Source organism: Arvicola amphibius, chromosome 8, assembly GCF_903992535.2.
Source record: "Arvicola amphibius chromosome 8, mArvAmp1.2, whole genome shotgun sequence".
In the NCBI taxonomy this organism is placed as follows: domain Eukaryota; kingdom Metazoa; phylum Chordata; class Mammalia; order Rodentia; family Cricetidae; genus Arvicola; species Arvicola amphibius.
This window is the reverse complement of record NC_052054.1, coordinates 71,529,558-71,545,462: the sequence shown is the minus strand read 5'-3', so window position 1 is coordinate 71,545,462 and position 15,905 is coordinate 71,529,558. Positions and strand designations below refer to the sequence as shown.

At 45.1% G+C, this 15,905-nt stretch overlaps 1 protein-coding gene across 1 annotated transcript in view; it reads right to left on the bottom strand.

Annotated features, from left to right (window-relative positions):
* LOC119821826 overlaps nt 1-13,006 on the bottom strand; it is a 33,733-nt gene extending 20,727 nt beyond the window's left edge. Inside the window, 7 exon segments of the mRNA XM_042055596.1 lie at nt 25-103; nt 2,020-2,133; nt 5,802-5,990; nt 6,933-7,651; nt 8,282-8,641; nt 11,537-11,896; nt 12,943-13,006. Of these exon segments, the coding sequence (XP_041911530.1) occupies nt 25-103; nt 2,020-2,133; nt 5,802-5,990; nt 6,933-7,651; nt 8,282-8,641; nt 11,537-11,896; nt 12,943-13,006 (1,885 nt within the window).
* Nucleotides 13,007-15,905: the final 2,899 nt, after the last annotated feature.

Below are 15,905 nucleotides of genomic sequence, written 5' to 3'. Positions count from 1 at the left end.
AAAGAACTGAGATAATCAACTTACCATGAGGAAGGACTGATTTTGACTCAAGGGTGAGAATTTGGTCCATGACCATTTGTCCCTCTCGCTTTGGGGCACTTTGCTGTATCATGGCAACAGCTTATGGCAAAGCAAATTTTCTCACCTCGTGGCTGGGATGTGAAAAAATAAAAAGGAAAAGGAAGGGTCTGATTTTCCACCTAACCTTCAAGATCATGCTCCCAGTAACCTAAACACCTCCCTGTAGGAGGAGATCACCTCTCCTCATAAGAGTTTTACAGTAAGGCTGGAGAAATGGTTCAGCAATTAAGAGTACTTGCTACTCTGACAGAGGACCCTGGTTTAACTCCCAGAACCTACTGGGCAGCTCACAACTGTATGTAACTCAACTCCTAGGAGATCTGACACCCTCTTCTGGCCTCAGCATATTCATGGTGCACAGATTTACAAGGAAACAAAAGGCCTATGCGTTTTGTTTTTTAAAGAATAACATTATTGACTTTGTGGTAGTCACACATACCTTTAACCCTAGCACTTGGAAGGCAAAGGGAGGAGATCTCTGAATTTGAGACCAGGCCAGTCTACAGAGTCATTCCAGGACAGCTAAAACTACATATAGAAACCCTGTCTCACAAAACAAAACAGAAAAATCAACATTACTAATACTTGAACTGAAATTTGAGACCTTACTATCCATTCTTCAGAATACCAAGAACTCCATGAGTACTCAATAGTTATATGCTAGCCATTGAGTGAGCTAGATGAAGCAGACAAATCCCTAAAAGCTCAGACCCTACTGAGATTGAAGTATGAAGAAACACAAAATTGATTTCATTAATAACATACCTGAACCAATAAACACATTTGACAAAGCAAACAGTTTTTATTGATGAAACCATCCAAACTAGGTGGAAAGGATAAGCAAGTGCAGCAGGCATACACATGGAAACCTTTAGCCAAATCAGTACCCAGTGGGAACTGTAATGGTATATTACTTATATTTTGATAAATAAATTTTGCCTGAGGACCAGAGGCAAAACTAAAGCCACTAGAGGTCAGGCAATGGGGACACATACCTTCAATCCCAGGATTTGGGAGACAGAGTCAGATGGATTTCTGTGAGTTCAAGGCCATCCTGGGCTACACAAGATCAATGCAGAAACAAATGCAGGTGGTGGCGGCTCATACCTTTAATCCCAATGTTTGGGAGCCACATTCCTTTAATCCCAGCACTAGAGGGAATATAAAATTGGAGGAGAGAGAGACTTAGTCTGGTTAGTTTGCAGTTGACCATCCTTGATAGAAGTAAGACTTCTCTAGTGACTTAGCTGTCTTGCTTTTCTGGTTTTTGGATTGAGCTCCAATTTTGTCTCTGAGTTTTTATTAGTAGTACTACATTTGATGCCTAACATTTGGGGTAAAATTTCACAAAAAAAAATTATTTGCCTGAGGCTTTTTAACCACCAGAGCTGCACATGGGGCCCCAGGTCCACCCAGCTCTACTTTCTTTTCTTCTCCCTGCCCAGCCCCAAACTAAGTTTGCTGCCAAACTAAGTAACTGCCTTGAAATCCAGTCAGGTTTTTAATGTTCTATACAGAAGCAATCAACCTCACATTTTCATCAACATCATTGGTAGATTTGAATTCTTAAGGGGAGGAATTAATTTAAAAAGGGAGTTTTTCCCACATGAAAAATGGGGGAAGCATTACAATGGAGAGATTTGGGTCTCTGTATGATGATATACTAGACAGTTTGAAAACTGAATGAATAAATGAGAGGATATCTAATTTATATGGGATTTATGTAATGTCAATTGTAAACATTGTCAGTATTATGGTTTTTGTATTATCACTAAACAAGTTTATTAATCTGGTTGCTAAAATATAGGTCTTAGAAAAATCTAATAAAACAGATCACAGAATGATTCAAATCCAGACAGAAGAATTTAATGGACACCCTATTTCAACATTGCATTATAAAAATAGAGAGGAATAGCCTAAGGTTCTCAGACAACCAACCTTAATATATCCAGTAATCTTGCAAGAATTCCCAAATGGCAACAGTTCTGCTACAGCTAACTGGACTCCTGTGCCATTGTTATATTTAAAGAGATTCAAGGAAGCAATAGTCTCCTATAGTATGCATTCACCTTTTGTGAAGCAAGTGTTAAAATCATGGTCAGTTTGTAATAAAATTATCCCTAATGACTGAAAAGACTTGGTTAATGGAGTTTTAAAGACTGGTACACAATAACAATGGAGTGCCTGGTTCAAAGAAGAGGCTAAGATTATTGAACAACAGACTAAAGCTAGAAGTAGGGAAATCTCCCAAGATCAAATTCTTAAAGGAAATTATGCTTCTATAGAAATGCAGGCTGTATATAATGACCACAGCCTGGATTTATGCTGCACAGCAGCTTTGAATGTTTGGGACAGAATTGGAGGATTGAGAAAGAAAATTGAGTCATTTAATAAAGTCACCAGGGCCCAAAGGCCCTTTACAGATTTCTTACAAAGATTGACTTCAGCAGTAAATAGAATGATGCCAAATTCAGAAACTAGACAAATAATAATTAAATCTCTGGCTTTTAAGAATTCCAATTCTTTATTCAAAAGAATAATTAGGCCATTAAAGGCAAAGTCAGCACCTTTGGAGGAATAGATCCAAGATACAGTTAATATAGAATTTCCCAGAGCAATTAAAGAACCTAATGCTTTATTGTAAAAAATCATACTGCTGTGGATGATATAACAGCTATAGAAGAGAAAACAAAAAAAATTATGAGAAATCATAAAGTGAGTATTGGCAAACATATAAATGAACAAAGATCAAAATTAAAATGTGAATAAATGATATTTTCATTGAAGGTCTGGTAGTCACAAATGCAGATGTAACAATAATTTTATTAGAATATTGGCATTCAAATTGGCCTCTTCAAGATGTAAATGTTCAACTTTTAGGTACTGGAACTTTATCTTGGGTAAAGCAAAGCATGAGATGGATTGAATGTATAGGGACAGAAGGACAGAGAGGAATATTAAAACCAAATATTGCTAACATAGCAATGAATCTGTGGGTATATGATTTGTTACAGCAATGGAATACTGAGATTAACATTGCCCCAATCTTAGAGACAAACCATAAATTAAAGTATGTTTCTGGGAAAAATATTAGAAGTTTTTATATAAAAAAACTGTCACCAACCCACCAACCATTCAGGTTGTGCAAGAACAGAGCAAAACAGATGCTGATATTTCAAAGGCACCAACAGTCCTATCTTTAAAATGGTTGGCAGACAAACCTATATGGGTTAAGCAATGGTCTTTAACAATAACAAAACTGAAGGCTTTATAACAGATGGTACAGGAGCAACTAGATGTTCAACATATTGAAGGATCAACCAGTTCTTGGAATTCTCCTATATTTGATGTTAAAAAGAAATCTGGAAAATTAAGAATGGTAACAGATTTAAGAGCTGTTAATAAGGAGATTCAGCCAATGGGCCTTCTACAGTCTGGCATTCCTTTGCCTTCTCTATTGCCTAAAAGATGACCTCTTACAGTTATTGATTTACAAGACTGTTTCTTCACTATACCTTTACAAGAAAAAGACAGAGAAAAATTTGCCTTCGCAATGCCTACATATAATAATCGTCAGCCTGCTAAAAGATATCAATGGAAGATTCTCCCACAGGGAATGTGAAATAGCCACACTCTGTGCCAATATTATATAAGTCAGCCACTAAAAATTATACATAAACAATTTCCTGAATCTATAATTTATCATTACATGTATGATGTTTTGCTATCATATTCAAATGTAGATACTTTATTTTTTTCAAATGTAGATACTTTAAAAAGAATGTTTGAAGAAGTAAAGAAAATCCTGCCTTGTTGGGGATTACAAATTGCTCCTGAAAAAAATACAAAGAGGAGATTCTATTAATTATTTAGGCTATAAAATAGCCTAAGTTTACAAAAAAATTAGACCTCAAAAGGTACAAAGTAAGAGTCTTATGTATGCTTTCAATGTCAAATGAAGATATATTTTAGATAGACAGGTCATCTTCAAACACTTAAGAGATGGCATTTAACATGTTTCAATAACCTACATTCTTTTTTAACAAAGAGGCATGCCTACTCCTAGAAGCACCAATCTACTTCAGAGAAGTTAATGGGCATCAAAGAAACTCTACATGAAGTTTATTTTCTTGTTTTTCTTTTTTTATTTTTCCATTCAAAAATTTACACTTCCTCCCCTTCTCCTATACCTTTTCACTCCCCCACTTACCCCCTCCTTCCCCCTCCCTGCTTGAGAGAGGGCAGGGAACCCTGCCCTGTGGGAAGTCCAAGGCCCTCCCCCCTACATCCAGGCCTAGGAAGCTGTGCATCCAGATAGACTAGGGTCCCAAAAAGCCAGTACAGGCAGTAAAAACAAGTCCCAGTGCCTTTATCAATGGCTTCTCAGTCAGCCCCATTGTTAGCCACAATCAGAGAGTCCAGTTTGATCACATGCTCGTTCAGTCCTGGTCCAGCTGTATTTGGTGAGCTCCCATTAGAACAGGCACACTGCCTCAGTGGGTGGACCAACCCCTCACGATCCTGACTTCATTGCTGGTCTTCTCCCTCCTTCTGCCCTTCAACTGGACCTTGGGAGCTCAGTCCTTGCTCTGATGAGGGTCTCTGTCTCTATCTCCATCCATCGCTGAACAAAGATTCTATGGTGATATGCGAGATAATCATCAGTGTGATAGTGGGGCAAGGCCAGTTCAGGCACCCTCTGCTCTGCTGCCCAAGGACCTAGCTGGGGTCAACCCCGTGGACACCTGGGATGAAGCTTAGGTTCATCACTCAGTGAGGTGTGTGGTAGTGTCCATCCAACTCAGAGGAAATAAGAAAATGGATTCCATGACCTCACTGTACCTAAATGTGTCATGTCTTCTGTATAGAACTCTCTCCCCAAGCATCTCCACGCTCACAGTCCTCACATGCCAGTTCACACAAAGAACATGTGTGGACAGGTTGCCTTCTCTCACTTCTTCTATAGCCCCTGAGTCTTTACCTCCTGACCCCTAACATCCCCCCCTTCTCTGATGCAGTCAACCCCTGACTTCACTTTAAGATGAGCCTCCTAATCTTTCTTCCAGTCCACTAGAGCTGGGCCTTGTTAGGAAAAACTAGTTTGATCTTTCTGGAAGGCCTGATGCCTGGAAAAACTCAGATACATGTGGGTGGATGGAAGAATGAAGGTCCGTGGAGTTTTCAGGTCCAGGTGTTTATGAAATTCTCATATGTGGCGCTACTGACAGCAGTTACAACTCCAGCTTAAGTTAACTTGTGCATGTGCGGGGAGTCGGTGTGTGGGTGTGAGTGGGTATGAGAGTGGGTGTTTCTGCAGGAGTGGGTAGATGTCATCTTTTGTGTATAGATGAGTGCATGTCACAGCACTTAGGTAGAAGTCAAGGGACAACTTGAGGGAGCCTTCCCTACAACCCTTCCACCTTAGGAGATTGCAGCCGGTCTGTGAGCTCCCTCTTTACACACACTATCAAGCAGTGCTCTCCCCACCTGTGAGAAGGAACCACGACCACAGGCTGCAGCCTTTGCAGAGAAGTACACAGTCGGCCTCCATGGTGTCTGCTGCCTTCTCTGCTCTCCCTCTGTGGAGAACAGCCTTCACTCCAGCACTCACCTCTATGCTCAGTAACCTTCCTCCCTCGGAGCTCAACCTCCTGAAAGGCTGACATATCCCAGGGTAAAGCTGACTGTTGTCAGGGGTAGTTGCTCTGTCCCTTACACACTTGGTGTCCCTTATACACTTGGTGTTCCAGTTGCTTTCTCTGTGTATGAGTTTCAGTCCTCCAGGCCATACACACAAGGCTGATCATCACCTCTGTGCCCCAGGGCTGGCCTCTGCTCTCTTCTTCCAACATGTCCTTATGATGTAGAATGCCAGATGAACTTCCAGTCTGCCCTGGGTTCTCAATGCTCTGAGAAGGTGAGATTTAATACCCATAGAAAGTGACATAGATGTCTGTGAAGGCTGAAAAGGGACCAGCTGATTGATGCCTGGGAAAGGGGACAGACCCATTCACAATGGAGTCACCAGTCAGGGTACATTGTCATGAAGCCCAGGAATTGTGTGAGGAGATTCATGTGGGTGTGAAACAGGAAGTAACCTGGGTCCTGGAGAGAGATAGGCATCTCTGTCATCCTAAGAAGAGTTTCAGAGGAACCCTCCATCTTCCTGTGATGTGCCTATGGTCTTTCCATAGCCTTCCTGGGATGTGGGTGTACTCTGTCTAAGTGAATTCCCCATGGTAGGTGCCAGAAGGATGGGGTGGTAACACAGGACCCCTGATAGAGTAGTATACTTAGAAACTCAGGAAGCCGCCAGTAGGTCTGAGAAGGCTGTCAGTGACTTCTGGGTCCGTAGGGATGGGGTGGAAGCCAGATACAATTAAGCTCATGGCTCCTGTAAATACATTTCTGGGTGTTATGCAGACTTCTATAGCTGTTTAGTGTTCCTGAGGGACCTGAAGCTCATGTTTGGGTTCTGTCCAGTTCAGTAACTCTGCCACTATTTGCCTACAGGAAGAAATTCCCTGCTCTAGATCCCAGAGAACAAGCAAATCCAAGGTGGGCATGTGTCCTTTGTTCCACTCCTGGGGACTCTGAGCTTCCTCTGAGGTCACATAAGTCCATCAGGAAAGTTAGCTAATGGCCTAGGCACCTAACCAGCTATACTCTTTGTGGGGTCTCTGAAGATATCCAGGTGACATGGCCCAACTGTGACTTACATGGAAGCACACTGGTTTGTTCATATAGCAGTAAGGCCTTGTTCCCTGTCAACTCTAACAGGTGGTAAAAACCAAGTACTGACAAAAAGCTCCCCAGTGTCATCTGGAGTCTAGCTAGGGACAGAGATTTGCAGCCAGGGCTTTCTGCTGTCTCCATGAGGATCCAATGGCTTCCTTAGTCAGGGCCTGCCTGACTCCCTCAGTCCGTCTCAGGGCCGTGTGTCCTGTGAGAGCTCCAAGTGTCTGGTCTGAGGCTGACATCCCATGGCTGAGTTTGCCCAGCACAGGTTCTGCTCTCTGCAGGTAGAGAGGTGAGGGATTCTGACCTACTGCAGTTTGTCTACCCCAGTGTGTTCTGCAGTAAGGGCCTGAACCCTCGTGTGGGGACACAATGCAGTGGAGGAGAAAGCAGGCACAGCCCCGTCCTGGCAGTCCGGTGTATGAAGTAAGACAAGCCACACCCAGCAGTTGGGAGACAGGTTTTCATTTACTGTTCACATGGAATTGCACATGTGCCGTTTCAGTTTTCAAATCTCTGTTTAAAATCTGAAGTGTGTACAAGCCTGAGTCATTCTCAGTAACATCCCGAAGCTGGAGGGATCCGTTGGGGTACACTGTCTCTCTTCTGCTATGGGCAGGCCCCCAGGTGACGGAATTCGTGGCTCTTCTGTATTCTGCAATTTTAAAGATCTGGATGCTATACACTCCTCTGTACCAGGAAAAGGCTCTCACATCTTCTGAAAGATTGTGGACAAGAAGAAGAACACTTTCCCCTTCGGCAGCATTTCGTGGCACTGGCTCTATGGTGAGTTGGGCAAAGCTGAGAGGGTTGCAGCACATAGAGAGGGAAGCTGGAAGAGAAAAGAGAAACAGCCCAAACGTGGGGATCATTCAGTTGGCAGAAAGATGGCAATCTCTGTCCTGTGCAGGTGGATTTGTCACTCAGCCTAGAGATGTAGGGATGGTCTATCCCATTCAGAGGAGGTCGGCAGCATGACCTCCATTCCCTCACTATCCTGAATGTGTCATTTCTCTGCATGTAACTCTCCCCTCATGTGTCTACATAGCTCCCCCATTGTTCCCCATCAGCTTGAAAGGAAGTGAGATACCGAACCGGGCAAAAACACTTCCCGGGGACACATGTAGTTGCATAGTAGAGGACTGGGACCAGGGCTTTCTGATGTTCACCTCTCTATGAGGTTGCCATGGTTTCTCCCATGTGTGGCCAGAACCTCAGGATGCTGAGCTGACTCTGTCGTCTTAGTCTGAGTTACTTTCCATCAAGATCTTCCTTGATACAAGGGAATCATGAGATGGAGTCTAATCTACAGTTGTCTGTCTCCTCCATTTGTTTCCTGAACTAAGTGCTCAAACCCCAACATGGGGACGCAGTACAGAGGGGAGGCAGGCACGGGTCAGGCACAACCGTCCTGTGTGTCTAAGTCCCACCCGGCACAGACAGATCGCAGAGAATCACTTACAGTCCATGTGGAGTTGCACATGCACTAATTCTATTTTCAGGTCTCTACTCAGAGTTCGTAGGGTGTAGAATCCAGTGTCTTTCCATGTGACATTGTGAAGCAGCAGGGATCCATTGCTGTACACTGTCTCTCGACCACTGTGTGCTGGGCCCAGCATAGTTGAATTCGTGGCTATTATGTGCCGAGCAACTTCCAGATGGTTGAACACAATCACACCTTTGTACCAGAAAAAGGTTCTAAGATTCTCTGGGAGATTGTGAACATGTAGAAGAACACTTGCCCCTTCTGCAACACTGGGAGGCACTGATTCGATAGTGAGCTGGGCAGAGGTGGGAGAGCTCCCACAGGTGAAAGAGGAAGCTAGAAGGGAAGAGAGAGATCCATCAATATTGGGACTTTGTACTTGGCCAAAAGGGGGCACTGAGCAGGTGTGTCCATTACTCAGCCTAAGCTTGGGAGTGAGTGTCTCCCTGTCCTACTTGGTGGAAACCTGCACACGACCTTCATGTTCTCAGTGTCCCCACACTTGTCATTTCCACTATATGTCTCTCTCCAGTTGTCAAGATTGCCCTGGCTTACTGCCATCAGACCCCTGCTCACACTGTTGGGGTGATGGCTGTCTAACCTCTTCCCCTGCAGACCCTGTCTTCACTCTGACTTTGTTGCTCTGCTTCTCGTAGGGTCCCAGTCAATATATGACTTCCCCTTCTAGCTTCTCTACTCATCTGTCTTCCAGTCAGCTGTCACTGGGGCTCCGTGAGGACTGAGATCTGTTCTATACTTTTGAAAGCAATGCTGCCGAGAAAACCTCAAATATCTGTGGAGAAAGAATGAATGAATGAACAAATGGATGGATGAATAAATGAATGAATGAATGATGTCCCAGGACCTCTTACACCCATGAATTTATTTAAGACATTTATAGGTTTGTGGATCCAGAGCTGAATTTTTCCATTTGTCTTGATTTTTTGTTCTCGTTTGTATATGTGTGAGATTATATGCAAGGGCATGTCTCAAGGTGTGGGAGTGGATGCAGGACAGGTACCTAGGTGGATGTCAGAGGACAATTGCGTTCTTTGCTTCTCAGGTGGAGAGACAATGAGGCAAATGCCTGTATCCCGAGCCATGTCACTGATCAGCACCAACTTGGTTTTTCATGTGAGAACTCTTAGCTGAGAAGTCTTCAGAATATTGTGATCAGGGAGAATAGCTGAACTGTGGATAGCAACAATAACACACACATACACACACACACAAACACACACACACACACACACCTTACCATTTCCTGCATTGAGAGCTTCCTGCAACTGAGCCTCTGTCTGGCCCTTTGTCTTTTCCCCTACACATGCCAAGACTCCTCTCAGGTACTTTTCCAGCTTAGGAGACTCCAGACAGTAGGTGAGTCCTCTTCTCGTACACACTGTCAACTCGTGGTCTCCTGCCCCATGAGCAAAAGCTCTTGAGAGTCTGAGACGCTTTGCAGAGGGACACTGAGGGTGCCTCCATTGTCTCTACGGGCTGATCTGTCCTGTGTCACCTCTGCTCCAGCATAGCTCCCAAGATCGGTGGTCGTTTCACCTTCAAGCTGAGCCTCCTCTCAGAAAGGAGTAGTGCCCAGAATCCCATGGACTGTGGGTGGAGTCTCAGTTCAAAACCATGCTCCACCCTTCTCCACTCTCAGTGTTGCCCCATTTCCCTCTCCACTTCTCTCTTAATGGTTCAGTCCTGCATACCACACAGTGATCAAAAGGGCTGATGAGCATCCCTGTGTCCTGAGAGAACAGCAGCTCACCCTGGAGCTGCCTTCTCTGTGTCCTGCTCTGGGTCTGTCAGAAACAAGATGGAGCCTCTGCACTCCCTGTGTGATACTGAAACCCAATTGGGCCCCCAATCTGCCCTGTGTACTCAGCACTCTAAAAAGATGTAGTATCTTCTTAGCAGGAATGTTACAGAGATGTCTGTGAGGCCTCAAAAGGAAGAGCTGAGTAATGCATGGAGAAAGGGACCAATCCAGTCTCACTGCAGCCTTAGCCAGGATGCTGACCGACCAAAGACAAAGGCCCAGGAGCAAATGTGTCAGGAGCCTCACATCCTGGGTGAGTGGTAGGAGATGACCTGAGTCCTACAAAGAGAGCTCTGGGCCCCATCACCTCATGCAGGTTTTCACAACAGTGTTCAGACTCCCTCTACTGAGATGTCTGATGAATCTGCTCATGTGCTCCCTGGCCTCTGGGGTGGCTTGAGCTTCTGCCTAGCTGATTCCTGTAGGACAGTCTTCCTTTCCCAAAGGAAATAGATTTTGGGGAAATGAATATGAAGCCCTGGCAGTGCATCACACACACAGAAGCAGCTGGTAGGTCTGAGAAGGCTGTATCACTGATCTCCAGGAATGTAGAGACAGGAGCAAAAGCCTGGAAACAAGTTCCTGGTTAGGGAAATGCTTTTCTGAGTATTGTTCTGTGTCCCAATGCTTCCTCTAGTGGTCACTGGGGGAACTGCATCTCACATCTGGTGAGCTGTCCATCTCAGCAGGGCCTGTAGTCCATTGCCTGCAGGAGAGAATTTCCTGAGCTCGACCAGAAAGAACAATAACTTGCCAGGATGACCTGTGTCATCCCTCTCCTGAGTGACCCTGACCTTCCTGTGAAGTCTCATAAGCCCATCAGGATAGTTCATTAATGGCCTGGGCACCTGTCCAGCTGTGCTCCCCATGCTGAGTCTCTGGAGGAGATGTCCGGGGGACCTAGTCTAACCATGGCTCTCATGACAGTGCACTGGCTGGTTCCAGACAGCACAAGACTTTGACTACTAGAAAGCACTGTTCCCGACCATGAGGAAGTCAAAATCCAACCTTTCTAAAATGCTTCTCAAGGATACCTGAAGTTGAGTCTGGGAGAGAAGTCTGGAGCCAAGGCATCCTGTTGTTTACCTCTCCCTGAGGATCGAGTGTTTTCCTCAATCAGGCCCAATGTTGATCCCTCGAGTCTTCTCAAGGACACATTCCTGTGAGAACTCCAGAATTCTAGACAAAGACTGATATCCTTGGCTGCATTACCCACCATGCATCCACATGTCTGCAAGGATTCTGATCTACTGCAGTTATTTTCCACCATGTGTGTCCTGCACTAAATTCTCAAACCTCAACATGGGAATACAATGCAGAGGGGAGGTAGGTGCAGGCTGGACCTGATGATTCTGTGTCCGGTGGTATAAATTGCACTCAATACCCAGCGTTCACAAAGAACCACTTACTGTACACAGGGAGGTGGATGGTTGTTATTGACACAATTCTTGAATGTCTACTTATGGTTCGTAGGGTATAGAATCCTGTGTCCACGTGGGTGACATTGGAAATCCACAGGGATCCATTGCGGTACACTGTCTCTCTACCACTGTATTCAGGCCCCGGCAAACTTAAATTGTTGTTCAGTTCATAGAGTACAATTCTGCGTTTCATATTTGTTAGCCCTTTGAACCAAGCAAAGGCTAGCAGATTCTCTGGCAGATTGTGGACATATAGAAGGACACTGTCTCCTTCGAACACATTGGGCGGCACTGATTCAATGGTGACTTCAGCAGTGGCAGGTGAATGACAACAGATTGAAAGGAAGGCTAGAAGGAAAGAGGAAAAGTCAATATTGAGGAGTTGTGATCATCACTCAGCTTAGGTGTGTGGGTAGGGCTGTGACCACGCCCCTTGATGGAGGTGAGCAACATGGCCTCCATTTCCTCAGAGCCTCTGATGGTGTCTTTTCCTCTCTATGAAATAATCTTCTCACTTGTCTCCCTAGCTTCCCCTCCCAGTGTCCCCATATCCCTCCTCACACAAAGAGTATTTGGTGTGAAGAAGTCACTACAACCTCCTCCTCTAGAGGGTCCTCGCTTTCTGATTTTTCTCTGTTCCCTTGTGTTATCAGCCAACCCCTGACAACAGTTTCTGGACACACTGACTTCCAGTCTTCTAGAACCACGGCTTTGTGAAGACAGGGATTATTAGTGTGACCTTCTAGGAAGATTTAGTTCCTGGAAAAGATTCAGACATCTTTACAGAAGGAGAGAAAGAAGGAACAGAGGAATGTTGGAAGGAAGGGTGTCTCCATGGTATCATCTATGTAGGTCATGGTTTAGAGTGATTGGTAATAATTATATTCAAGTTTGATTTATTTTTTTAATTTACTTATATACTATATGTGTGTATTTCTGAAGGCACACGGATCAGTGTGTGCACGTGTGGGACCAGGCCAGAGCAACTCTGCGGAGGGCAGAGAAGAGGCTGCAGGAGTCTGTTTCTCCGTCTGCCATGTGGGCACTGAGGACTGAATTCAATGGTCTTGTCTCCCACACTGAGCCATCTCACTGGCTCACTCCTGTTGATTTATGTATGGAGTCACCGTGTCATGACTGGGACATCGGGCTTCAGAATATGGCAGACAAAGAGAGTCACTGCGAATAGGGAATGATTGGAGTTTTTCTCTTGCCTCATCACCTCCTGTCCACTGAGCACTTCAGGATGCTGAGCCTCTGTCCCTCACTGTACCTTCTGCCCCATAACTGCAAAGAGAAACCTCAAGTCCCCTCTCAGGTACCTGTCCTCTTAGGCGACTCCAGGCTGCTACTGAGTTTCCCTCAACCCACAGTCAGAGAGTGGGTACACTTACCTGTGAGCAGGAGCCCCTGCCAGGGCGTGCAGCCCTTGTAGGGAATCACAGAGGACACCTCCATCTCTCTTCCCACTGTGCAGTTCTCCCTCTGAGGAGAAGAGTTTCAGTTCCAGTACAGCCCCCAGGCTCTGCTGTCCTTCCTGCTGAGCTGAGTGTCCTCACAGGCGTTTCCCACAACCGGATGTGCTGAGGGTTGTTGGATCTGTGTCCAAGGCACTGCTCTGTTCCTTCCACTCCCAGTGCTGTCCCACATCCCTCTCAACTTCCATTTATGTTTCTCCTCCAAGCACCATATTGAGCAACAATGCTGATAAGCATCCCCATGCTCTCAGAGAACATCAGCTCATCCCAGGGCTGGCACAGGCTGTGTTCTGGCCCTGGGTCTATCAGCATCCAAGAAAGAGCCTCCATCCTGCCTATATGTCCTTGTGACACAGATAACCAACTGAGCATCCAGGCTGCGCTATGTTCTCCATGCTCTGGGAGGATGGGATTTACTCCCAGCAGGAAGGTGACAGAGATGTCTCTGAGGGCTAGAAAGAGACCAGCTGAGGGATGAGTAGGGATGAAGGCCAATCCTGTATGACTAATGTCATGAGTCAAACTCCTGATTCAGGAGGGAGACCCAGGAGCAGTTGTGTGAGGAATTCCATGATCTCAGTGTTGTGGTAGGGATGACCTGTGTGTCCTTGAGAGGACCGCGGGCTCCCTCTTTCTATGGAGGGCTTCAAGACAGCCTTCAGCATTACGAGTTGGCTAAGCTGTGTGTTGGGTAAGCCCAAGTCCTCCCTGATCTTACTGGGTCACCTTTGCATTTCGTCTTGGTGATTCCCTGGTGGTAATCCTGTCATTCACTATGGAGATGCCATGAGGAAAGGGGCTTTCAGGTTACCCATACAGAAAAAAGATGTTCTCAGACACAGGTCACAGCAGCGTCTAGGTAGAGAGTTGTGGGTTAGTGAGACAGGGATGGAAATGAGTCTCCTAGGCAAGGTCATAACTCAGGGAAACAATTTTTTGAGGTTTGAGGATGTGTTCTGATACTGTCCCCTGCGGGTCACTTGGAGAATTGCAACCTCATGCCTAGGACTACACCAGGCAAAGTCAGCAAGTCAAATGTGGCCTGCCGAATACCCTCAGCACAGGGGGGATGTGGAGCCTGTCATCCTGCTCACTGTACTCATCAGAACTAATTCCATCTAGGGTAAGGTAGGCCTAGGCAAGGTTTTAGAGTTTCCTGGAAGCCCTTGACAAAAGTCAAAATAGAAGATAGGTACCCTCAGGAGGAGCCCTGTGCTAGGAAAGTTTCAGAGAAAAGTCCTAGGACATTTCTCTGGAGACTCAAAGGAGAGGACACTAAATTATGGGCTGCGCATGCATGTTTGGACACATCACTGCTGTCTAAATTCTTCCTTCTCTTTACCCACAGATTCCAGAGGGGCTGTGATCTCTAGTACAGAGAACATTGATTTAAATGGATGTGTCTTCTACTCTTCCTTATATACTGCTCTATTTCTTTCTCTTGTTGTGATTTAAAAAAAAAAAACAATACCCTCAGCAACAGCAGTTTAGAAGAGAGAAATGGGTTCATTTCCTTCTGGGTCCAGCACTGAAAGAAGTGAAGGCATAAAGCATGCTGCTCTCTCCTTACACTTAGCTAGCTTTCCTTTATCTATTTATTTATTTGGGGTTTCAGTGTATAGCCTTCGTTGTCCTGGACCTTGCTCTGTAGAACAAGCTGGCCTCGAACTCACAGAGATTCACTTGCCTCTGCCTCCCTAGTCCTGGAATTAGTCCTGGTGTTGGCACCACCACTGCCTGACAAGCTATCTTTCCTATACAATCAAGAATCATCTGCCTAGAGATGGTGCTACCCACAGTGGTCTGGTCCCTCCTGAATCAATTAGGACAATCTGTCACAGACATGCACAGTCCGACCTGATAAAGACAGACCATAGACATGCAGTTGTGTTACTCTGTTTGGACTCTTTTTCCACCAAAGTGACCTTGGGTTGTGTCAAGGTAACAACAAATGCTAACTAGGACACCATTTCAAACTGCTAAGTCCTCCTCCTCCACAAGGAGCCTCCATGGGAAATTCCACATTATCCAAGTAAGCGTCCCTCTCAGTTCCCCGCAATTCTCACTTGTCCTAGTGTCCACAGACTCTCATAGCTGGACATTCAGAGCCAGGATTCAGCTCAGAGTCATCTTCCCTGGGTTTCACTTTTCCTGTTTCACAGATCCTCAGCCCAGAGATGCTCTGACATCTACCACTTACACTCTGAAGAATTAATGAAACAGCCTCATCAAACCATAAGAGTCGTCCTGACTCAGGACAGGCCTCCCAGGCATCTCCAACATCTGCCTCTTCTGGAATCAGAGCAGAAGCCAATCACCAGGTGAGAAAAGACAGGAACTGGGAGCATTTCGGGTGAAAGAACGTGAACATGGTTCAAAGCACTGGGTGTTCCTTCTGGGTCATGGAGATCATGAAAGCAAATGGTGGAGCCATGAAGGCAAGAATTTGTGACAGAAAGAAAAATATACTTGACCTAAAGTACAGTCTCTCTTCCTGGAAGAAAGCCCCCAACACATTCAAGACCAGTCCAGGAGAAACCAGAGAAGTAAGGAGAGGAGAAAGAATCATAGCTGAAATCTAATGAGAGGATTGGAATTTGTTGGTACCACTGTATCTATCCATAAAAACCAAGGCTTTACCCAAAAGCTTAAAGCTATCATTTCAGGGATCTACTTACCAAGACCTGTAATTTTTTTAATGGTTAAGTATATTTACTGAGTGTTTACGTAAGGCCAGACTTTATATGTGTACATTCAGTTAATTATCATATGACCCTCTTTTTTTCTTTTTCTTTTTATTGACTTTATTGAGCTATACATTTTTCTCTGCTCTACTCCCTTCCTCTCACCTCCCCTTCAACCCCCTCCCATAGTCCCCA